The 25029-nt window shown below is 51.4% G+C and overlaps 1 protein-coding gene across 2 annotated transcripts in view; it reads left to right on the plus strand.

Moving 5' to 3' along the window:
• STK32C (serine/threonine kinase 32C) overlaps nt 1–25029 on the plus strand; it is a 63574-nt gene that overhangs the window by 23733 nt on the left and 14812 nt on the right. Inside the window, exon 2 of one of the 2 annotated variants that reach the window (XM_063162933.1) lies at nt 12899–12954. The exons of the other annotated variant lie outside the window; for it this stretch is intronic. Coding sequence (XP_063019003.1) covers nt 12899–12954 — 56 coding nt within the window. The remainder of the gene's footprint in view (nt 1–12898; nt 12955–25029) is intronic. 2 annotated transcript variants of the gene reach the window in all.

A 25029-nucleotide genomic window follows, 5' to 3' on the forward strand; every position in this document is an offset into this window, starting at 1 on the left:
CACTGTCTGCTCCTCGTGTCCGGTGTGCCTGGCTGGGACACGCCTGGGGGCATGGGCAGGGGTGCTCAGAGCCCTCCCAGCCCTGCCTGCTGCAGGTGCTGCTGTGCCTGCACTCCTGCCTCTGCTGCCCGGGGCTGGGAGTGCTCATGGAAATGCTGCACGGGCTGTTAACAGCAGTATGGAGGCCTCATATTGGCTACCAGGGAAATTCCTCCCTGGAAAGGGCTGCCCAGCCCTGGCACAGCTGCTCAGGGCAGCGCTGGAGTCCCATCCCTGGAGGGATTTGAAAACCCTTGTGGATGTGGCAGCTGGGGACATGGGTTAGTGGTGGCCTTGGCAGTGCTGGAGGTATGATTGGACTCAATGGTCTCAGCGGACTTTTCCACCCTAAACAATTCTGTGATTCCGTGGGCAGCACTTTCTGAGCTTTTTTCCTTTCTCCCACCAAACAGGGTCGGGTTTTGCAGAGTCACAGGAGCGAGCTGTCTCGCAGAGCCTGGGTGCGCAGCGTGGCTTCTGGAACATTTTGTTTTCAGTTTAGACAACACTGGAAAAGTTGCACTTGGCCCCCCAGGAGTCCTAATTAGCTCCATCAGTGAACGTACACGGGAATCATGAAATGTGTGTGCTTGGGTTTAGCTAAGGAGGAAGGAACATCAAGAGCCGCCTGACTGCACGTAATTAAGTTGAAAGCATGAAGAGTTAATCCTGCTGTGAATTAGAATTTGTGCCGTTTGAGTGTGAACTCCTCAATACTCGGTGCTAAAAGTTGGTGGGAATTAGTGTAAGCTGTCATTGAGCCGAACAATCGAACAAGCTGAATGCTGGAATATGGTTGGGAGCAATACTATTATTAGCACCCTGTTCCTGAGTTGGTAATGATCTCTTTGACCTGCCATGGGAACAAATGATACAGTAATTAATCCGCTGCATATGGCAGGGCAGCTGCGCTGTGTTTCAGCGCCCCTCTCGTGGTGTGAATCACAAACAAACAGTGTCCAGAGCACAGAGCCAGGCTGCAGGGACAGGCTGTGCCAGGGCTGGGCACTGCAGGGCTGGCCCATGCTGAGGGCGCTGGGCTCTCTGGGCTGGCTTAAGGCAGGTTCTAATGGTGCTCAGACTGAGCTAAACCAGACTGGCTAAACCAGACCAAGCACCCGGCTGCTGCAGCAGGTGGCACTTCCCAGAGCCTTGCGGGGAGAATCTGTGTCCCGTTAAAGTCAGTCAGAAACGTCTCCTGAGGATTCCAGAGGGCAAAGCATGCCCAAGCTCTGCCTTTGTGCATAGAGGACCTCTCCTCATTGCTTTTCCCTTCTCTGTCCCTGGGAGCTGCAGGTGTGCCCCACGGGCTGCAGCCTCTCCAGCCTGGGGATGATTCTGCTCCACTCTTTGCTCCGTTCCTGTGGGCAACAGGAGCCCCCGTGTTGGTGCTGTGGGTGGCACAGCTCGGGGACGCTTGGCACTGCAGAATGTTCAACGAGCAGCGCAGCGAGCCAGGCAGCGCGATTCACTCTGGGTCGGAGATGGCTCCGGCAGCAGAGCACAGGGCTGGTGGCTGTCCATGTCCTCGGGGGCATCGTTGAGGTCGTCCATCCTCTCCATCCTCCCTTGCACCTGCCACACTCAGTTTCCTTCCCTCCCCTGCCTTCAGGATGGGCTCAGTCTTGATTTTCCTCTGTCTCATCAGTTCTAGTGATGGTACTGTGCATTCCCAGCCCTGGAAATATGCAAGGCCAGGCTGGATGGGGCTTGGAGCAGCCTCTTCTAGTGGAAGGCATCCCTGCCCATGGCAGGGGATTGGAACTGGATGAGCTTTAAGGTCTCTTCCAAGAGAACCAGTCTGTGAGTCTTCGATGCTATTTAAGGTCTCCTGCTTTGTGCTCTCATGTGCCACTTGTGTCCCCTGGGCTGAGTCCCTGCAGGCACCAGCGTGGTCTCCAGGTAATCCAGTGCTGGCTCTGCCTGTGCAAAGCGCAGCAGGGGCACAAAGCCTGAACTGGGCCCTTGTTCTTGTTTCTCCCAGTGAGGGGAAATTCCTGTGGACCCAACAGACAGCAGCAGCCTGGGCATATCCTGGCTGGCAGCTTGCAGAGAGCAGGCCTCAGCCAATTGTGTTTTGTTTGGGGATGTGTAAAACCAGAAAGTTAAATGTGCCAGCAAGAAATTTTGTTGTTTTTTTTTGGGTTTTGGTTTTTTTTTTTTTTTGTTTTTTGTTTTGTTTTTTGTTTTTTGTTTTTTTAATTAAAATCTGTTTATTTTGGAGATACTTAGGTAGCAAAAATGAAAAGAAGGAAAACTACAGCCTGCTCTCCCTTTCAAGGCAGGTGCAAGCCCTTCCTGGCCAAGGGCAGTGGTTGGCAGCATCCTGGCTGGGCTCCAGCAGGATGGAGCCTTCCCAAGCCAGGGTGGTGCCATTGGAAAACTGGGGTTGTTTCCTTTGCAGTTATCATTAAAGCTTTGCTCGGGTTTACAGGAACACCAGACAGAAGTTGGTCTGTTAATATTTCTGCTGGGTACAGTTTATTAAAAATGGAAAGTCAGGGCACATGGTGGAGACAGTGGGAGCAGCATGAAAAATGCAGACTGTTTAAATTTGGCCCATCCTCACGTGGAGCAGAGCTTAAAAATGGAAACTGGGGAGGGGAGCAGATGAAGTGTATGGTAATTCTTCTATGGGATGAGCATGACCTATTTCTGTAAGTCATTCTTGGCTGCCAGCTCTAAGAAATGAAAATGTATTTTCTGAGCAGTGAATAATTTAGCAACTTTGAAGTGATTAACATAGAGGAGAGGCTGGAGCATGGAAGGTGGAGTGAGACACGCTCCTGGGCAGGATGGCAGCACAAACCCTTTGCATCCTTTCGGCTCTGTGAATTCACTCCAAAAAGGTTCCTGCTGAGGGAGGGGCCAGGATTTAGGATTTGGTCTCATTCTCAGGGCACAGGTGGACTGAAGACCTGAGGGTGGGGAGCAGTTTGTGTGTCAGACCCTCAGAGGGGGCTTTGTCACAGAACAACTTTTCTCTAAATTGTGAATTGAAATGCTTTAAAGAATTAACTTCTTGTTTAATGGTTTCCCTTGTACAGTCAGGACCACAGGGTGAGCAAAGCTCATGGAAATAAGCAGATTTATTGCTGATATAATCCCTGTATTTATTACACTGCAAGTTGGGGACACTCAGTGGAACTATTACCATGCCATACATGTTAAAAACATCTGTCCTTGTTGTATTAGACAGAACTGAACTGTGGTTATTGCTTTAAAATGGTGCCAGAACAGCAGAGCTCAATCTGCCCCTCACCCAGGCAGTGTGACTCTGATTGGCACAGACAGAATTAAACCTTAGAGCAAACACTAAATCAGGGGATGGATGGATGGATGGATGGATGGATGGATGGATGGATGATGGATGGATCCATGGATGGATGGATGGATGGATGATGGATAGATCCATGGATGGATGGATGATGGATAGATCCATGGATGGATGGATGGATCCATGGATGGATGGATCCATGGATGGATGGATGGATGGATGGATGATGGATGGATCCATGGATGGATGGATGATGGATAAATCCATGGATGGATGGATGGATGGATGGATGATGGGTAGATCCATGGATGGATGGATGGATGGATGGATGGATGATGGGTAGATCCATGGATGGATGGATGGATGGATGGATGGATGGATGATGGATGGATCCATGGATGGATGGATCCATGGATGGATGGATGGATGGATGGATGATGGATGGATCCATGGATGGATGATGGATAGATCCATGGGTGGAGGGATGGAGCAGGATGGAGCTCAGTGGCTCAGTAGCCAGAGGATCCTGTACCACTGCCTTCCAGTGCTGTGCCTTCTGGAAATTTCAGACAAGGCAATGGAGTTTGGCTGCTGGAATTGCTTCCCCGCAGAGCAGTAAGACCTGCCATTAATTGTTTTCCTGCTTGTGTTCAGAAGAGGACCCCACAGAGCTCCTGCTGTTGTGCCCAGGGTTATGTGTGCCACACGGGCTGGCAGGTCCCTGCCATCCTTTTGCCCCTGCAGCACAGGCTGTGGGATGCTGATCCTGCCCTTGCTCTTGGGGATTCCATCCCACATCCCACTGGAGCAGCTGCCAAAGCCAAAGAGGACAGTGGCTGTTGGCCAGGCTGCCATAAGAGCAGCTGGCTCTGCTCCTCCTGGCTGTAGGGCCTCTCTCCCTGTGGGCAGGACAGCACTGGTGGTGTCCTCAGCATGGGGATCCAGAGCTCTCCAGCACAGACACATCCTCCTTCCACCTAAATTTGGGTTTGCATAAGCTCAGCTGCCAGCCCTGCTGCTGTCCTGCCTCCAGAATTCATCCAGCATCTCTGGATGGGCTTAAATATTTTAGAGTTCAGCTGCAGCTCGAGGGTGCAGGGCAGGTTTCCTGCTCCAGTGTGGAGGCTGAGGAGTGCTGCAGTATCCATATTTTATGAGTGATGGGTCTGGTGAGGACAGTTGGGATGAGGGAATGAGTCGAGGGTCCAGTGCAGCCTCTGCAGAGCCTGGGCCAGGAGGGGAGTGCTGAGGACTTGGTCACCTTCAGCTTCCACCCCTTGTGTGTTCTGGGGGCTGTGGCTGATGGTACAATACAAGGGTGCACTTGTACTTAAGGGAGGACTGCTCTGAGAGGGCTGCAGTGACATAAACCCTCTCTTGCTAAAAAACATTTATTGGAGTTAAATTCAAGGACATGAGCTGTTGAACTGGGGTCCCATGAGGCTACACACACATCCCATCAAAGGGATTTCTAATTAAATTACTTTCTTTGATTTTAAAAGATTAAACTGACAGAGGTTAAATTTAGTTTGGATATACTGGAGGATTCCTTCCCTGTGAGGGAGGTGAGGCCCTGGCACAGGTGCCCAGAGCAGCAGTGGCTGCCATGGATCCCTGGCAGGATCCAGGTTGGACACTGGGGCTGGGAGCACCTGGGTGGATGGATGGATGATGGATGGATGATGGATGGATGGATGGATGGATGGATGGATGGGTGGATGGATGGATGGATGGATGGATGGATGGATGGATGGATGGATGGATGGATGGATGGATGCATGATGGATGGATGGATGGATGGATGGATGGATGGATGGATGGATGGAGGATGGATGGAGGATGGATGGATGGATGGATGATGGATGGATGGTGGATGGATGGATGGATGGATGTGTGATGGATGATGGATGGATGGATGATGGATGGATGGATGGATGGATGGATGGATGGATGGATGGATGGATGGATGATGGATGGATGGTGGATGGATGGATGGATGTGTGATGGATGATGGATGGATGGATGATGGATGGATGGATGGATGGATGGATGGATGGATGGATGGATGGATGGATGCATGATGGAGGGATGGATGATGGAGGGATGGTGGATGGATGGATGGATGTGTGATGGATGATGGATGGATGGATGATGGATGGATGGATGGATGGATGGATGGATGGATGGATGGATGGATGGATGGATGGATGGATGGATGGATGGATGATGGAGGGATGCATGATGGAGGGATGGATGGTGGAAGGTGGCCGGGGTGGCACTAGGTTGGATTTGGGGTCCCTTCTTACCCAGGTCCAGTCTGGGGTGCTGTGACTCTGTGATCCATCTCTGCTACATTTAATATTGGAGATGCTTCTTGAACTTCCACATCCTGAATTTTATTGCAGATTTCAACAATATTTTCTGCATTTCTTCCTCCTCAAGCTTTCTGCTTCATCACTAGTGTCCCCTGTGGACTCCTGCTTCATCAGATGTTGGTAGCCATTGTCTCATAGACCTGGGAGGACTCAGCTGGCTTAGAATAGCAGTGATGAGTCTCTTCCTGGAAACAGTGTATGTCTGCTGGCTGGATTTTATTTCTGATTACTAAAGGCTTTTACATCCCTGTGAGAGCTCCTTAATTGTGTTTAAGCTGGGCTTGCTCAGCAGACCTGGACACTGAAGGGCCAGAACATGCAGAACCTGCATAAAACCATGGATGTTTTCCCAGGGACAGGGGTGAGCTCAGGCTGATCAACCCCAAACCTCCTGTTGTGCTGAGCAGAGCTGCTTGTCAGCTTTTAGTGTTGAATGGAAACGGCAAAGACACCCCAAACTTTGTTCTCAGCCTTGTATTTGCCATTGAGGGCCTGGAGTGTGCAGAGAAGGGCAGGGGCTGCAGAATCCCTGAGGGAGCTGGGCAGGGGCTGCAGAATCCTGCATGGTCAGGATGTGGAGCTGGGTGAGGAGCTGAGAGTACAGTGAATAATAGCCAGTTTGGATATTTCACCTGAAATTCAGATTTCTTCAGAGGAGAAATGAAGACTTCCTTTGAGCTCAATCACTTAATTTTGTATAACTCTTTATTCCTTTTATATCTTTTAAAATAAAACTGCAGAAGAGTCTTTATTGTGCTAAAAAGTACTGGCATGGCCAGTATTGAAAACACTCCAGAAGAGGCAATTTTACATGTTGTCAACAAATGAATGGAGGCAATTAATTCAGTGTCCTGTTCCAGCCAACTTTACAAACCTGGTTGGAATTAATTTGTCTAAAATTAATTTTCACGTAGCTTTACAAAGGTGCTTCTGTTCACTTTGGGGATTTCAGCAGTCCCAGGCGAGCCCTGAACACGGTACAGCCTCAATCTTTCATGAGACACCGAAACCCAGCCATTTATCATTCCTAACATATGCTGCAGAAACATTAAGTAACATCCAGCAGCTGTTTATTGCTAACATTATGCTACTAAAAACATGTGCTATAAAGGCTTTCTAATTTTTTTTTGCATAAATCAATTATAGTTCCTTGAAATAAAATTTTCTTATTGGTAGAAATAAGGAAAAAAGCAAGAACCCAAGAAGTGCAGTGGTGGGAGTGCTGCTGTGGGGCAGAGCTGCTGGTGCTGCTGTGGCAGTGCCTGCAGCTGTGTCTGGGGACAGCCTGGCTGTGACCGTGCTCACAGGGGTCTGAGATGAGGATCTGACTCCATGTTTCACAAGGATGATTTATTATTTTATGATATATATTACATTGAAACTATACTAAAAGAGTAGAAGAAAGGAGCAGCACGCTAGCTAAGAATAGAATGGCAAAGAATGATAACAAAGGTGTGCAGTGGCTGCTCCTGGGATCAGGTGAAGGAAGGTGTGTCCAGGTGTGCAGTGGCTGCTCCTGGGATCAGGTGAAGGAAGGTGTGTCCAGGTATGCAGTGGCTGCTGTGCACAGGTGAAGGAAGGTGTGTCCAGGTGTGCAGTGGTTGCTCCCAGGAGCAGGTGAAGGAAGGTGTGTCCAGGTGTGCAGTGGCTGCCCTGCTCACCCTCCTGTGTGTGTGTGACCACATCTCCCGTGCTTTGGGACCGCTGTGAACTCATTTAGTGCTCGTTAACCCGCCCCAGCCAGGGCCCAGCTGGTTAATGAGTGCCCTGCTGGCCTCCCTGGTTGCTGTTGCACAGTTACACATCTTTTTGTAACAGAAATAGCACTGGTCAGGGTCATGGAGCACAAGGGATGAGGTGCTGGGCTTCCTTCTCCATCTCCAGTGCCTCCTGAGCTCGCTGATGGAGATCAGGTGAATGCAACCTGCTCACACTCTTTGGAAGGGCTCCTGGCCAATGCAAAGGGTATTTTTTTGCTGTTTAGGAATGGTTTCTGGCCAATGCAAACATTTCTGTATTGCATATCCTTTACCCAGTCTTCCTAGGTAGTTGCTTTGCATGGTGCATTTGATTCCTTACAGAGTTGCAGGGACTCATTTTTAATTATACAAAAAGTCTCTGTTTTTACACAACTTTAGAGTTGCTTCCTAATAGTAGGTTTGAGTCTGTGGTTCCTAAAGGGGCTCATTATAGCACTGGGCTGGCATTGTACCTTTAATTTCTTCCATTATCTACTAGCATTCTCTGGATTCCTGGGTATTGAATGCTCACTCGAGGTTCCTGACAGCCATGTTACACTGTATTTCCATTTCCCTCACCTGTGTAATCTTCTCTGTGCCTATGAATAGGCAAAGCAGATTGGCCCGAGATGCTGGAGACCAAAGCTGCTGCTTGTGCTTTCTGCAGGGACAGCAGGGAAAGCAGTGGTGTCCTGCCCTGCATGGGCCTCTGGCTGGATGCCCTGTGTTCCAGGGGTTTCAGGCTGGGGAGGGTCTGCTGACATCTCCCCCAAGGCCCTGTGCTCCCTCTCTCCATCAATAGCTCTGTGTTTGAGCACAAACCCCACCTTTGATCTTCCCCCCCTTCCAGTTCACCCAGGCCGATCCTCCGGTGTGAGAGCTTTCCAAACGAGTCCTCCCAGCCCTCCCTTGTCTTGCCCCTCTCCCTGCTGCTCCTGGCAGCTCATCCCATCCCTGGGGATGCTCCCTGTGCTGCTGCTGCTGCCCGTGTGGCTCTGCCTCCTTCCCTTCTGGGCCTGATCCCTGCCCAGGCCCCAGAGCTCCAGAGCTGCCCAGACCCCCATCTCTTTATCCTGCTGGGCTCCTGTCCTGTCCCCTTGCCCTGCCTGCCATGCCCCGTGCAGGTGCCCATTCCCATGTCCTGATGCCCCCTCTGTCCCTGCCTAGGTGGCATCACCTCCCCTGTCACCCTGTGAGTGGTGGCTTTGCAGCTAAGCTGAGCCTCTCCTTCCTGCCAGATCAAACTCAGCATTTGTGGCAGCAAACTTGGGGTTTCTGTGGGCACAATTTAATGTTTCCACATCAGTTACTGGGGTGCTTCTTCCAAGCTACATTGCAGAAGACATTGAGTAGAGAAATGCTATTTATTATGCCAACGTCTAGAAATACATTGATAGAAAGTGGATCGTGTCATACTACCCTGACACATTTGCTGTTACAAGATTTAAAAATTATTTCTTAGGCCTTTAGTGTTGAAGAGAATAATTCTTGGAGTTAAATGTTCCTGTTGGTATTAATGATGCTGGAAAACATGCAGCTGAGGAGTAAAAGGTTGACTTGAACCTTAACATGTGATTTATTTTGCTGGCTTCCCCAGATTTGAGGGTGTTGTAGAGCAGGTTTGCTAACTGCATCCTACTATATTGTTCTCCTGCTGCTGGAGATTAATACCAGGTCCTGATGTTGGACACTCTCTGGGAGTCCACTGTGTCTCTGAAGTATTACTTTTGGGTGTCTTGCAAATGAATGCAGAATAAATAGCAAAAAGTAATGAAAACATTAATAATTTTAAAATAGTGAAGAGCCCTTTTTTTGTTTTTTGCATCCCTCATCCTTCTGTGCAATGAATTTTTGCAGGGAAATTGGGAAATGTACTCCTCATTCTCTGCTTCACAAGTGGAAGCTGTGTATCCAGCCGGCTTTATCCCACAGTACATCTTGTGATTACAATGAGATCTTAATTACAGGGATGTCAGAGCAGCACCTGGCACTCTGTTGTGCAGTGGGCAGGGCTGGGCTGCGTGAGGTTTGGGGAGGTCCTGTGGGCACGTGGAGCCCTGCCATCCATCCCTGCCATCCATCCCTGCCATCCATCCCTGCCATCCCTGCCATCCCTGCCATCTCTGCCATCCCTGCCTTCCATCCCTGCCTTCCATCCCTGCCTTCCATCCCTGCCACCCCTGCCATCCCTGCCATCCATCTCTGCCACCCCTGCCGTCCCGCTCGTCACGCATTCCTGGAACTGGAGAACAGAGCCACAGCAAAGCCAGGCTATGGTATTTATTTTATTTGTGATTCATGGTTTGTCACTGGTGCCAGGGAGAGCCAGGAAGCGGCACATGGCAAATGCCAGCGTCTCCTGTCCCGTGGTTCCCCTCCCTGCCGAGGTGCCACGGAGATGAGGAGCTGCCGGAGCAGTGAGTGTCCTGTTCCTGTGGGGAGCTGAGGGAGCACCCTGGGCACTGCACACTGCAGAGGCCATGGGCTGGCTCTGGGGGGCAAGTCAGCTCCTCCTGTTTGCACATTGCAGGTGTGGATGGGATGGGATGGGGTGGGATGGGATGGGATGGGATGGGGTGGAACAGAAGAACAGATCATTTTCAGTTGTAAGGCTCCTACTAGTCCCACTCACCTAGACTGACCTAGTCCCTGGGTTTGGTGCTTCAGGAGTGCCCAAAGCTGAAGCATGCCATTAAGGGCATTGTGCAAGTGCCTTCTGAGCCCTGCCGGGCTTGGATCGTGACCATGGCCGCAGGAGGCCTGTTCCAGGCTTGAGCAGCCTCTGTACAGAAATGGTTCCCGAAGCCCCGGGTTTCCAGGTCCCTGTGAGTGACTCTGGCCCCTCCTGAAGCCAGGGCTGTTTCTGCCCCTCCAGCCTGTGGCTGCTGGAGCTGTGCAGAAGCAGAGCAGGGCCTGGCAGAGCAGCAGCTGTCCCCTGCTGCTCCTGCCACCCGAGCCCCCGCTGCGTCTGTGACTCGGGCTCGTAGCAGCGCCCCAGCGTCAGCCAGCCCTGCTGGCCGTGGGTGAATGACAGCTTTCTCCTGTCAGCCCCGGGAGCAGAGCCTCTGGAGCATACGCACTTGTTCCAGGCAGGTTCACATTTCTATTTTAGGGATAATCACAAATGCCGTAGTGATAAGTTAACATTCTTAGTAATGCACTGTGCTGTGCACAGAAAGCAGCACACTGCTACTATGATTTTCTTCTTCACACGCCGAGATTGCTTTTGCTTTATTGGGATCGTGTAATCATAGAATTGTTTACCTACACAGAATTATCAGATTGCCTCCTGAATGCTGCAGAAAATACTGGAACTGGGAAACCAGGCAGTGCATCATCCCAACTTCCCATCAGCAGAAGTCTGTATTAATTTATTAAAAGTGACATCTCTTCTGATAGGTTCAAGGGCCTGGTGAATATTCATTTCTAGGTTTGTTTCCTGCCTGCTGACTCGAGCAGGCTTCCCAGATCAGTTGTAGTCATGGATACATGGAAATGACACTTTGGGGTTTGTTTTCCCAGAGGCAATGCCTTTTTACACAGTATTCCAAACATTATAACAAAGAATTACCAAAAGCTCTCCTCCTGGAGTGATGGCAGATCCTGAGCACTTGCATGTGGTTTAATTGTCAAGAAAAGCCCCCCTTCCAAGGGGCTCCCTGTGGCTGGGCATCCTTTTGGTGACAGGAGGTCAGCCAGTGGACTTGGCTGCACGTGGAAAACATTTGATCTGTTGCTCCAAATGCTTCGGCCAGAACATTTCAGACAGAATACTTACGAAGCTGAAGCTGCAGTTTTGCATTGCTCACTACATCCCCTCTAGTGGGGTGATAGGAAAATCCTCAATAAAATCACTGCTGAAACAAAAGGCCCACAGAGGAGGGAGGTGATGAGGAGGTGACACAGCACCCGAGGAGCTGAGCCCTTCCCTGGAGACTGGGAGGCTGTCAGAAGGTTGTGGGGGCACTGGTGTCCCCATGGGCTCTGTTGTGGGGTCTCTGGAGAGATCTCGAGCAGATCACAGAGTCATTGAGGGTGGAATAAGATCCTTATCCAAGATCAAGGAGTGCAGCCTTTGACTGATCACCACACAGTCAGCTAAACCAACTAAACCAGCTAAACATGGAGCAGTCGTGGTGCTTCTGCCTTTCAGCATCCCAAGGGAGGGAACTGGGAGTGCAGGGACACACGGAGTACGAGCTGGCCCAGATTCTGTTCTCAGTTTCATTTGGCAAAGTTTTCTGAGCTCTCCTGCAGAAAACGTCCCACAAAAGTGACAATAACAATATTTTGGATATAAGCCTAGCACAAAAGGGTAATAGGAACTCCATGAGCATGCGTGGGCTCTTGATTCATCCTCACAGATGACAGATGTGCATTTATTTAAGATCTGGGAGTGGGACTCGTAATATTTATAGTGAATTCTTTGTTCCCACTCCTCCTGAGTGATTTTGGTCTCTGTGGCCAGCCAACAGGCTCAGTGCTCATTGTTGACCATCTCATGCTGCAAACCCCAAGCCCATGCCAAGCATTTCTTTTCATCCAGACATGTGGCAAGGAGTGCTGAGGGTCCCCTGCACGGGAAGGGTCTCATGGTACAGCTGGCAAGGGCTGACAGCTGTATCTGAGCAGGTGGGCTCAGTCCATCAGCAAGCTCCTCCTCACGTTGTCTTCTTTATTTAACACTGATATTAAATTAAATCACAGCAGTGCTTTGGTATAAAAATAATTTTGTTTCAGCAGCAGCTGATGGAGTCAGTGGCTGAGTGTTACAGCTGCACGATCATCTCTTGTCATTGCTCCTCACGCTGGCTCTGGAAAAAGCCATGGATGTCTTCCAGATGGGTGTGCCCGTGAAGGGAGAGGAGGGCTGGCCCTGTCCTCTGATGCTGCCCTTTGGCAGCAGCAACTGCAGCACAGCCAGCGCTGGCTGAGCCCAGGGGGCACGGCAGTGCTTGTGGGGCTGGGGCAGTGTTTGTGGGGCAATGGGCAGTGTTGTGGGGCAATGGGCAGCATTTGTGGGGCAGAGGCAGTGTTTGTGGGGCAGTGGGCAGCGTTTGTGGGGCTGGGGCAGTGTTTGGGGGGCAGTAGTCAGTGTCTGTGGAGTGAGGGCAGTGGGGCAGTGGGCAGTGGGCAGGGCACAGCGTGGGGCAGGGTCTCACCATTCTCGCCACTCAGCCACACTCTCAGTTTGCCCCTGAGCTCTGTGAAGCTCCCCCAGATCCACACAGGTTAAAGCTGTATTTTACTTTGTGCTAAACCACTATTTAGTAACCTCATGCAACCCTCTGCCAGCTCGTGAAGAGACTTGAAAGGAAAGCAGCTGCTGTCCTGCGGCTTCCCCAGAGGAAAACTTTTAATAAAAGGTTGGCCAACGCTCTGTAGTTGTCTCCCTGCCTTCTTTAAAATGCAAGCTTATTTGTAGTAAAGCATTTACAAATGTAAATTCTTTTTTCTTTACCTTGTAGTGAACTTTGACCACTTCCAGATTCTCCGGGCCATTGGGAAGGGAAGCTTTGGCAAGGTAGGCTGGAGCTCTCAGTCTTGCATGGTTTATCAGGTGTCTGCTGTTATGTACTTGTGGTTTATTGGAACAGTAACGCGGCCGAAATTGGCTATTTTTGTATTTTTTATGATGGCTGCTCAGTCAACGCAGGAAAAATTGTTCAGGAAAATACCTTGTTGCCATTTGGCTTTGCTGTAATTCTTGGCACCTTGGTGCAACAGATGTGTTGTAAGTTACCAGCACAATTGTGGCCATTTTACAGCAAGCATTCTCTGTGTTTTCAGTGGGGATGTCTGGGTTGTGGCGGGGCAGTGAGGCAGGAAGGTGCTGGAAGTTGTCCTTGATGCTTGACTGAGCTGGCACACGGGTCAGGAGGGTTCTGTGAAGTTCTGGGCTGTTTTCCCAATCAGAAATCAGTTATGCTGAAGAGGTTTTGTTGTTTATTTTTAACTGGCTTTTCTTGCCAAGCATGTGGGAGGATGTGGGAGGTGATGATCAAAAAGCTGTGTATCTCTGGAGTCGGTTACTGTTGGTTTCCCAGTGTCAGTCCTTTCCATTCCCTGTTCCTCTGGCTGGCCTCTGTCCCTGTGCAGGTGGCTCTGGCGTTTGCCCCTGCCTGGCAGTGCCAGCGCGGTGCCTGTGGGATGTCACACGAGCACAGGGTGGCACTGGGAGCTCTGCAGTGCTCCTGTCCCTGTGCTCTGCTGCCAGCCAGCAGCACGGGTGCCCCCCGTGCAGCCTCACCCGCCTGTGTGTGGTGGGTGCGAGCTGGGAGCGCAGTGCCAGCGCTGAGCCCGACACTGCTGGCTCAGGTGCGTCACCTGCCCTGTGACTCGTGTGTGGGTGGGGCTGTGTGCCAGCCCTGGGGCTTTGGGGGCAGACGTGGCCATGGAAGTAATGTGAAACGTGCAGTGTCAGAGCTGTGGAAGGGCCCAGCCCAGCTCACTGGGTGGCACAGGTGTCCCCATGCCCTGGGACATTAACAGGACAGCTGAGTGGTGGGGAAAACCCTCTGGTCAGGTCATCTTGGCTGGTTTCTCCCATCACACTTTGATAAAAGCTGATGCCACGATGGTGAGAACATGCAGATCTGGCTCTGGAGATGACCCACACTGTCCTTTGCCTTCTCCCTCTGTGGTACAGCCTGATGAGGTCTTGTTCCATTGGGCCATGGCCTGGGGAGCAGCCTGACCTTGGATACTTGGATGATTGGATGGCTGGAAGATGGAAACTTTGCAAAAGCAGAACTTTCCCAGGAGATCTGAGACCTGTTTGGTCAGAAGAACCCAAATATTTATCAATCACCAAAATCTCTTTTTGAATACTTGATGTGTATTAAGCAGTGTTGGTGCTGTGTAACAGTGGCAGCACAAAATCAGCTGTGGTCTGTATGGGGAGGGTCCTGCTGTTCTGAGAGGCAGGACAGGGGACACTCGGTCCCAGTGCTGCCATCAGTGCTTGTTTCTAGAGAAGATGTTCCCATACAGCCTCAGCTCCCTGATGAACACCAGGAGATCCATTACCCTGCTCTGGCACAGCCCACCCACGTGAATTCCTGCTGGGCTTCCATCAGAGTCTGCCTGGGACTTCTGGGGTAATGGAAATGGATTGCCAGCCGTGTGCAAGTCACTGTGACAGTTTGAGGGGGTGGTTTGAAACACTCACCCCTCTTTGCAGCCACATCCCTCGAGCAAGGAGAGGGGAAAGCGTGCAGCAGAGCTCTGTCGCATTGCTGGGCTTCTGTTGAATGGTGGTGAATGATTAAATACCAGCTCAGCCCTTGTGCTGTGAGGATAAGGCAAACAGCAGAAGAAAGTCTCCCCAGACACTCCTGGTGAGAACAGGAACACTCAAGGTCTTGTGTCTTCAGCTCACAATCAGAGACCAAACACTAACTCCAAACCTCAGTGAAAACAAGCAGCTTGTTTCGAGCCAATAGGAGAAGATTCATACTTGACATATAAACTTTCCAGACAAGGAGGTTTTATTCTGTTAAGGAGCAGCACCTGGAAAATTAATTCTGCTCAGAATATGGAACAGAGAGAAACCAGTTCTTGTCCCAGGAGAGGAGTGCCTTGGCTCTGCAGAGAGCTGCTCCCTGTGGCTGCTCCCTGCAGCTGCTCGCTCTGTGCTCTGTGTTGCAGGAAGGTTAAGTCTAGCACAGAGCAGTCTATCAGGCAGCAGAACTGTACACACACTTTCAACAAAATGCTGACATGATTCATCTGTCATCTTTCTGGATGACTTTGTCAATATGCTGAATTTCCTCTGACACTGAGAAAAGCATTTGCGTTTACCAAGTCATTTACAACTCACATTTAATCACAGAAAACATAAAACTACCTACCTGGCAAGTGTTACTGAAAGTTTAGGAGTGACTTGGTTTGCCTGATTAAACCACCCTCTGGCCACGTTCAGGAAGATATTTAGGAGCCAGTGTGCAAGCAGACCCTGGGTGTGTGGGTGACCTGTGGGAGCTGTGGCACTGTGTGATCCCATGGTGACAGGACCTGGGGCCAGTGCCTGGGCTGGCCTTGGGCACAGCATTTCCTTCCACAGTCACTTTGTCCACCTCTCAGGACAGATGGTGACATCCTCAGTGTGGGAACTGGAGGAAAGGAAGGCAAAAGGAGCTCAGAAATCCCTTTTGAAGAGCCTGAGAGCCCCAGAGCTGTGGTTCTGGCATATCTGCAATAAATGGCCAATTTCTGTTTCCTAGAGATGGGTTTAATCAGCTTTAAGATACAGTTAATCAAATGAAGGTCAGGTTCAATTCCATGTTTGCACCAATTAGCAAGTGTGGAATATTTTCCACACATAGTAGAGGTGATATTATTTGATTTTCAGTGATTTAATATCAGCGTAGTGTTCCTCCTGCAGCACAGGCTCCTTTCCAAGCAGCAGCAGCAGCAGCAGTTGCCCAGGTTTTGGCTGCTCAGATGCCATTTCCCAAGGAGCAGCAGCCAGGAGGGGGTTTCTGGAATGGGGTGCAGTTTGTGGCCCTGTTTTCATGGGAAATATGCTCTGAGGTTCATTGTGCTTCTCGAGAGCCAGCATGAGACCAGAGGTGTCCCAGGGCAGGGGTGGCATTGCAGGACCGGGAGCTCTGCCTGGTTTAGTTGGGCTCTTGTGGCTTCAGTCCCCGTGAGGCAGCTGGGGCTGTTTGTCCTGACCTCCTCCTCCCACCTGGCTTCCCCCGTGGTTCTGCAGCCCCAGCTGCCTTTTCCAAGGGGCTGTGGGAATTCATTATTTACACTTCACTGATGAGAAGAAATAAGAACACGTCTGAAGTTTTTCAGCGTGGATTTGTGCCTTTGTGTGCCGTTGGAAATAGGGGATTAAACCAGGGCTGGGGCTGGAATGGGCAGCAGCAGGAAATGGAATCTTCCAGAGGGAACCAGTATGCTGGGGTGGGAGCCTGTGGGGGCCTGGCTTTCATTTGCTCCCGAGGAGCTGGGGCCCTGGTCCCTGTGCCCAGCTCCCCTGACCCTCCCAGCGAGGGCTGGCTGTGTCTGGGTTTCTTTGTACGAGTGCTTCAGCTTCATGATTTTGTTGCTTTAATAATTCACACAGCCTGGAGCTGGGTATAGAAAGGCTTTAATCCATTTTCTAAAGGTCACAGATGCCCACCCAGTAGCTGCACCATAAATAAAATTCCCTTCAAGTCTATTCTCAACTGAATCCCTCTTTGACATCAACACTGGCTTGATCCATTTTCTTTTTTTCCAGCTTTTTAAATGTTGGATTTTTCCCCCTAAAGAAAGGCTGGAAACTTAATCCCTTGGTATTCAGCTGCCACACATATTTTTTGCCCTTGATTTTTCCTTTCTTGTCCTTGATCTCACCTGAGGCTGAGGGTTTGCTGGAGCCACTCCAGGGCTGGACAGAGGCTGTCCCTGCTGGACACTGCTCCTGTCACTTGATCCCACACCATGTCATTGGTAGGCTCTGGAGCCAGGGCTGCCTTGGCTTTGTCAAAGGGCAGCCTGGTGATGGAGAGGGCACAGCCTGAGGGGTGTCTGTGGGTGCTGGGGTGCTGCAGAGCTGCTGCTGTGGGGCCATCCCATGCTGCTCAGGGCCCATCCTGCCCGGCCCTGAGGCTGCCCAGGCAGTCCTGCAGGATGCAGGAGATGGGGCCTGCAGCAGGAGTGATGTGAAGGACATTAACACTAGGGACAGGTTCATCCCCAGAGCTGCTGGCACTGCCCAGGCTGCCCAGGGAATGGGCACAGCCCTGAGGCTGCCAGAGCTCCAGGAGCCTTTGGGCAACGCTGCCAGGGATGCCAGGGTGGGATTGTTGGGGGGTCTGTGCAGGGACACGAGCTGGACTCCTTGTGGATCTTTTCCAGCTCAGGATATTCCATTTTTGTGGGATTCTCTGATTCCACAGCATGCTCCACTATTGCACCCCAGCCTGGGCTGGGGACAGTGACCAGGAGCAGGGGGTGAGAAAGCACAGAGCACCCACAGGGGGATGGATCCTCCCTCTGACACCGTGTCCCCAGTAGTACCCAGGGATTTTTCTTCTTTCCTGGTTGTTGCTAAGCTGTGAGTGTGTCATTGGTAAGAGCCACGGGAGAGAATGGCAGAGCATGAAAGGCGCAGGGGTGGTGGGGCCCAGCACCTCCTCACTGTCTGGATCTCAGGCTGTGGGGGCAGCAGCAGGAAAATTACAGAGTGGGAATGCCACTGAAGGGTCTGCAGTGACTGGGTGAGCAGTGAGCTCAGCTGGAAGGGGCTGGGCATTATCCTGCAGTTCCCCACTGGGGACCTGTTTGGGGGGGTTCTGAAAGATCAGACTTCAAAAGACCATGATTTATCAAACAAGCTGCCCACCTTTGTTATTATTGTACACCCGGTGCCTTATTAACGTTTGCATTAGAAGCTACCTGGGGTTATTTGAGCCCCCATCATTCCCTGTGGGTGAGTCACGCTGCTGTGGGTTGGGAGGAGGATAGACCCTCACTGCAGCAGCCAGGGGCCTGTGGGCAGGAAAGAGGTGTAAGAGAGCAGAGGGCAGCAGCCTGGTCCCTGACCCAACTCGCACTGATGGCCCTGGGCCCCCCAGCTCTCCCCGGGGGCTGGCACTGCTGGCAGTGGGTGCTGGAGTGTGGCAGTGGCTCGGGGCAGGTGGGGAGGAGGTGGCTGATGTCCCCAAGGGGCTGGCCTGTGGCACAGGGGGTCAGTGCCCTGTTGATGCCTGCTGGCTGCACGGGCTCTGCTCAGGCTGGGAGCAGGAGTGTGCCCACAGCTGGGCCACAGGGACAGAGCTCGCTGTGCCTGCTGCCAGCAGCAGTGCTTTCTGAGGACTCCTGTGTGTGCACCGAGCCTCGACAGCAGCTGGCTGCTCAGGCTCTTTCTGGCTCTTATGTGAGAGTTTTTCAGCATTAGGTTCTGCAACAAAATCCACCCACACCTCCCTGCTCCCCCTCCCCTCCTGAACCCAAAGAGATCTCATTCTGAGGTCTTTGATTAAGGAAACCTTTTCATGGATCAGCATATGCTGCCTGTTGAGTGGCAGATGTGCCTGAATCCAGCCCTGACCCTTTGTCAGCAGGGCCAGCCTTGAAGAAGGGTAAAGGACAGAGTTACAGGCCTTACAGGAGGAGGAGGAGGAGGAGCTGCGGAGGAAGCAGGGGAGGATGGAGCTGGGTCAGGGTGACCTGGCTTTGGAGAAACGTTGGAATTGGCTACCCAGGGAGGTGGTGCATTGCCCACCCCTGCCTGCTGGTGTTTGAGGAATGACAGCATGTGGCATTCTGTGCTCTGCTCTGGTTGGCAGGGTGGTGTTTGGTCAAATACTGGATCTCAGTCTTGGAGGGCTTTTTTTAACTCAGCTGAAAAGATTCTGTTATTCTATGGGACTTCTATAGCCTAAGTGCATCAGAGAATTCTGTAAACATTCACCCACCTGAAAGGACAGCGAGCAGAATGTTTTGGTATTGATCAGATTAACGATTGGAAATGTGATGGTAGTTCTGTTAGGGCAGCCCTCAGGAGAACCTCCCGTTCCCCTGTGTGCCGCTGGCAGAGGCTCCTCTTGCCCTCAGCAGGGCCCACACGGCCACACCAGACTGCAGCTCTCACATGGCCAACATGAAAACCTCTTACTTTTAAAGTAAAAACCCCATCCTTTGTCACTAATGATAATTACAATTTTCTCAGAGGCTGAAATGTGGCCAGCATTTGGATCTTGTTTTTGTTCTGACAAGCCATCATAGCCCACACCCCCACCAGCTCATAAATGGAGCTGAGAGATGGAAGATTCCAGCGTCAGATGCAGCTTTTGACAACAATAAAATTGAAGCTGTGCTGGACATCGAGGTCATCTACAGGTCCTTGGAAGCTGCAGCTTGTGAGCTTGGGATATTGTGTTAATGCTCATGGTTGGACAATCCAATTACAAACCACTTAATGTCAAAAATGATAGGGAGCAGTGTCCTCGGTTCCTATGAAATTATGGGTACAGCAGCATGATACAGCAAATAGAGTTTATTAAGGAAATACTGCCTGGGTTTGTCCAGAGCATTATGGGTGTACCCTGTTGTTACTCTGGGCAATGGTGTCTGTGGAAGGAGCCTTCGTCCACTTCTTCACAGGATCTGTTTCTTCTTGTGGGTCTAAAGTTCATGAATTCTTATTGTAGTGTCCGCGCGCTGCTCAGAAACTGGTCTGAGTCTCGTGGGAGCTGTATGGACACAGCTCCAAAAGGCCGGATACAGTTCTGCTCTGGTTTCTCTGTGGTGAAGGCAGAGCTGCCCACAAGCCACTACAAGGCCGCTGGGATTTCCTGAGTCTCAGCAATGAATTAAAGATGGAGCATGAAAAATAGAAGCAGAAACTGATGCAACTGGTGCACAATTCACAATAGGAACAGTGTTGTGTTGGGGGACTTGACATGATTTTGCTGAGGCTGAGGGACCGCGGCCTGCGCTGGGCACCCGGAGCCAGCGGCAGTGCCAGGGGACAGGGCCTGGTGTGGGCCAGGCTTGCCAGGCACGGTCCTTCCCAGGGATGAGCACACCAGGTGCTTCTACCCCTCCCAGTCTTCCTGACAGCCCTTCTCCTTTGGAATCCCCTCTGTTCCTGTCTTCTGAGGTGCCATTTGCCTTGTTTCCCCAATGAACGGTGTTGGACTGTGGAGAAGGGCGAGAAGGGGATGTGGGAAGGGCTGTTGTGGGGTAGACCTGTGGAGGGGGATCAGAAAGGTGGTGTGGAGGGGTGGGTGTCCCCTCCAGCTGAGGGGTCCCTTGCACAGGGCCCCCAGGGTCCAGGTGTGGGCTCAGGGGTTGTGGGGCCGTCTTTGGGAGTGGGACAGGCGCTGCCCGTGGCCTGGAGAGCCCTGCTCTACAAAACCAGAGCCCTCCTTGTGCCTGGGTCTGCTCCATGCTGCCTTCCCTGCCCATGCTGAGGGGACAGGGACAGGGACAGAAACCCCTGTGGCACCTGCTCTTTCTGTCTGTGTGATGTGTCTGTGTGCTCAACACCACTGCCAGACCAGGAACGGGGCCTGGAGAGCCCTGCTCTACAAAACCAGAGCCCTCCTTGTGCCTGGGGCTGCTCCACGCTGCCTTCCCTGCCCATGCTGAGGGGACAGGGACAGGGACAGGGACAGGGACAGGGACAGGGACAGGGGCAGGGACAGGGACAGGGACAGAAAGCCCCGTGGCACCTGCTCTTTCTGTCTGTGTCATGTTCTGTGTGCTCATGCCACTGCCAGCCCAGGAACGGGGCACTGCAGATGGGCCCCAAAGGGTCAGCCTGCTCAGGCTGTCACTGCAAAGGGCTCCTGAGAGCACAGCCAGGAAACACAGACAGCTTTGGGAGAAGCATGGGTACTGGGCTGTGGTTTTTGGTGGGTCTGGGTTCCTTCCCCCTGCTCTGTCCATCCGTGGTGCTGTTGCCAAGCCTGGGGTGAAGGGCCCTCAGGTGCAACCCAGCAAGACTCACCTGCTGAAAAGGCCTGGACATTGTTATTTATGCAATGTGCACAGCAAAATCACGTCTGTTTCAATAGTTCCATAAAATTAAAATATCAGGATTGAAAATGCTGACAAATTCTAAATTTAGTGCTTTCCATTTTTGTACCAACTGGCCATTTTGTTCTCTGAAATGAAACTGTAAGTAGAGGATCACTTTGACAATTGCAAATTGGCTTTTCTTATTTTTTCTTAATACTTTTTTCTTCTTACTGACCTGTCACATTTGGGATAGACTATATTTTATCTGTATGGTCAGGGATTCTACCTCCCTTGGAAGAGCACTCTGGAGTGTAAGTCCATGAGAATTTTTAAAGAAAGAAGAGTATGGAAGGAAACCATATTTATTGAACAGAAGCCTTTTGTGTCTCTGCTTTCCACCCTCACCTCCCGTTTACTTACTATTTATGTCCAAAATTCATCGAGATTCCTTCTGTTCCTGTCGTTTTCTCAAGGAGTTGCAGTAAGATTGTTGTGCCATATTATTACTTTTGATCTAAAAATTGTTTTTAAAAGTAAGTGCTAAAAATTCCTCTCAACAAAGGGCTGTGCAGTATGCAATACTTATCTGTTCATGTACAGCAAGTGGTGCAGTGAAACCAAACCACAGTGAGGATTACCCAGCACCAGCCCAGCTGGAGCAGCGCTGTTTGCCAGGAGGCAGCCCTCACCCATGGTGGGATGGTGCCCCCTGTGTGCCCATGCAGGGCTCTGGGGGTCTGCTGATGCTCAGGCTCTCAGATCAGCTCTGCTCTGCTCTGGAACTCGATTTTAGCCCCTGCTGCTGTCTTTGGGCTTGTCAGGGTAAGGTTATTGTCCAGAGCAGCTGTGGCTGCCCCTGGATCCCTGGCAGTGCCCAAGGCCAGGTTGGAGCACCTGGGACAGTGGGAGGTGTCCCTGCCATGGCAGGGTGGCACTGGGTGCGATTTAGGATCCCTGCCAACCCAAGGCATCCTGTGGTTCGGAGATTCTGACATTTGCAGGGTGTTCCTGGGCAGAGGAGTCCTATCCTTGGAAACATGGAGGAATATAAAGTGCATTTCTTTGTCTGGGTAGCTTGAGGCAGTGGAGTGCTGTTTGGTGGGTGTGATAGAAAGGCTCACGAGGTTTGTGCAGGCTCCTTGGGGCCAGGCAGTGCCTGCTGGGGTTCGGCTGGTGGGCGGCTGCAGTGCAGGGGAAGGGGAGCAGCCAGGAGGGGCAGGGGGTTCGTGGCCAGGCTCACCGCAGCCCTGTGCCCTCACTCTGGCAGGGATCTCCACCTGCCCAGCCTCCACAGCTGCCCTTTCAGCTGATCCCTTTGTGCAGCCTGGTGCTAAGCACCAGCTCAACGGAGCAAGTTTCTGCCAAGGGAAAATCAAGCGTTTGGCTGCAAGTGGCACTGATTCCTCCTGAGGGTTTTGCACTGTGAAACACGAGTATCCCCTCCTTTCTTGGCTGAAAAGAAAGACCTGTGTTTGTTTCCTTCAGCACAGAAGCGAAGTTTGGTGCCTGGGGGCGTGTTGTGGCAGCAGCACAAACAAACGAGGACATTGGGGCCACTTGGGTCTCAGTGCCAGTGCCCATCAGGGCCGGGTCAGGATGAGTGATGAGGCTTTTCAAAATAGCGCAGCCAGTGTTCTTGCCTTGGGGTCAGGGAACTTCAACGTCAATTTACGTTCACAGATTAAATAAGGCCCTCCAATCTTCGTTGGAAGTAATTAGATTTCTTTCTGTTCCCAATATCTGTCAAATATGTAGCTAAAACAAATCATTTTGCCTCTTTAACCAGCCTATCACAGAATGTAGTCATGGCCATAAGGAGGGATGGCTCCAAATACTAGACATAACTCAAAATGTGTGTCGCCCACAGGAAAACATTGCACGATTTATTCAGACAGTGCTCGTTAGCTGTGGCTGTGCACAGGGGTCCAGGTGCTCATATAAATCTATGGAGTGCTGCTGAGCTGGAGGAAATGCTGGATCCAGGTTTGGATCCACCCAAAAGGCAGAAAGATGGGTCACAGTGTCTTCAGGGATCTCTGCAGGTTGGTCTGAGTTTTCATCGTTCTACTTTAATTATTGAGAAAGAAAAGCCCAGTAGAGATCTCTGAGCATGTGATTAAAGCCAGACAGAATGTGGATGCCTGACAGCCTTTCTGTAGGCAGTGTGACAGCTCCAGAACACATCTCCTGGGCTGTGCTCCTCCCTCATGGTGCCAGCATGGCCCCTGTGCCCTTCAGGGGCTGCTCTGTGGCCTGGGGGTCAGCAAATCACCCCGTGCCCCACCAGAGATGTGCTCAGGGCTGTGGCCAGAGGGGCATCCCAAATGTCTGCATTTGTGTTTGAGCCCTGAGGGAAGACGCCAGGTTTGGGGTGTCTGCTGGTGATGGGGCTCAGCTGGTGTGCAGGGGGAGAGGTGGAGAACCAGGACAAGTAAAAGCAAGGAAAACCACTTCTCTTTCCTTTTTGTTCTTTAGGGCTCTCTGCTGTCACTTCTGCAGTTTCTCCTTGTTTATTTGGATTAGTGTCTCTCCTGAGGAAGAGAAATCTACACGTGTTTTGGAGCTTCAAGTCAAATAATCCCCCATATCCAAACTCAATTACAGAAACATCTGCTTAATGTCTGATGGGACCTTATTTTCTCAGCGTGACATTAAAGGGAAATGCTTGCTCTGAACCACCTCAAATGGCATTAAGTCAGGACTCAGGCCCTGTAGATACCATTCTGCAGCCCCGTTCCATGATTCCTTGCAGGGAAATGAGGAAATGTTCCCGGATAGATGCCTCAGCCCCATTTGCAGGGTGCCAATGAGGAGAGCTTTCCCTGACATAGTTTCAGTGTGCTGGCTGTCCCATTTGTGTGAGTGAAACAGAATAAGGCTCATTCTGGAAAAAAAAAAAAAACCAACAAAACCATGGACATGCTTAGCTTTTCCCGTGTTTTGAGCCACTCCAGCTGCACCTGCACATGTGGTTTCCTTTGCCTGCACAGAGTGTGGGCACACCCAGAGGGGACACAGATCCACAGGGGGCTGCTGAGCCCCAGGGAGGCTCAGAAGCACCGAAACACATCCTTAGCACTCAAGATTGAAGGCACTGAGATTGCCCAGAGCAGCTGTGGCTGCCCCTGGAGCCCTGGAAGCATCCAAGCCCAGTTGGGCTTGGAGCAGCCTGGGACAGTGGAAGGGGTCCCTGCCGTGGCAGGGAGCTGGAACTGGGTGGTCTTTAAGGTCCCTTCCAACCCAGGCCAGTCTGGGAGTCTGTGATCCTCCGATACACAGCACACTGAAGGGCTGTTGGGAACAGCAGGTGTTATTTTGGGTCAGAAGACTTTTTTGGCTCTAGCATAAGCAGCTGAGAAAGAGATTTTTTATGGAAGTGTTGACACGACCTGGAAACACCAACAGGCTTGCTGTGAATAAAAGTTTCATCAGCTGCTGTTACAACTTGGCTGCAGCGAACAGCAGTGCTGCATAAAAGGGATTTTAATGATTTATGGTGTTCTGACAGATGAGTCCATCAATCCTGTGGAAAAGCACAGCTTTTCAACAGGGAAAAACTAAAGTTGTAAGGCTCCATGAAAAATATCTTAAGGAGTGAAACGTGGCAAGGTGTCTGGAAATGGAAACAAAATCAGCACTTAAAGATGTGAAGGCAGATTTGTCAAGCTGATAACCTTGTACTTGGAGCATGGCCCCTGAGGGTCCCTCTTGTTTGGCTACCACTGCAACTTTAGAGGTTCAGATGGGAGATTGGGAATTGGGAATTGCTCACTGGCAGGGCTGGATGGGATACTGGGAATTGGGAATTGTTCCCTGGCAGGGCTGGATGGGATATTGGGAATTGGGAATTGTTCCCTGGCAGGGTGGGCAGCCCTGGCACAGGTGCCCAGAGCAGCTGTGGCTGCCCCTGGATCCCTGGCAGTGCCCAAGGCCAGGCTGGACATTGGGACACCCTGGCACAGTGGGAGGTGTCCCTGCCATGGCTGGGGTGGCACTGGGGGGTTTGGGGTCCTTCCATCCCAACCCTTCTGGGAGCTGGATGGAAAGACTGAGGGGTGCTGTTGTCACAGGCAGCAGCCCTGTCATGTTGGTGTCCCCTGGGCTGGGTCACTGGCACATGGGGAGGTGGGGA

Source organism: Melospiza melodia, chromosome 9, assembly GCF_035770615.1.
Source record: "Melospiza melodia melodia isolate bMelMel2 chromosome 9, bMelMel2.pri, whole genome shotgun sequence".
Lineage (NCBI taxonomy): Eukaryota > Metazoa > Chordata > Aves > Passeriformes > Passerellidae > Melospiza > Melospiza melodia.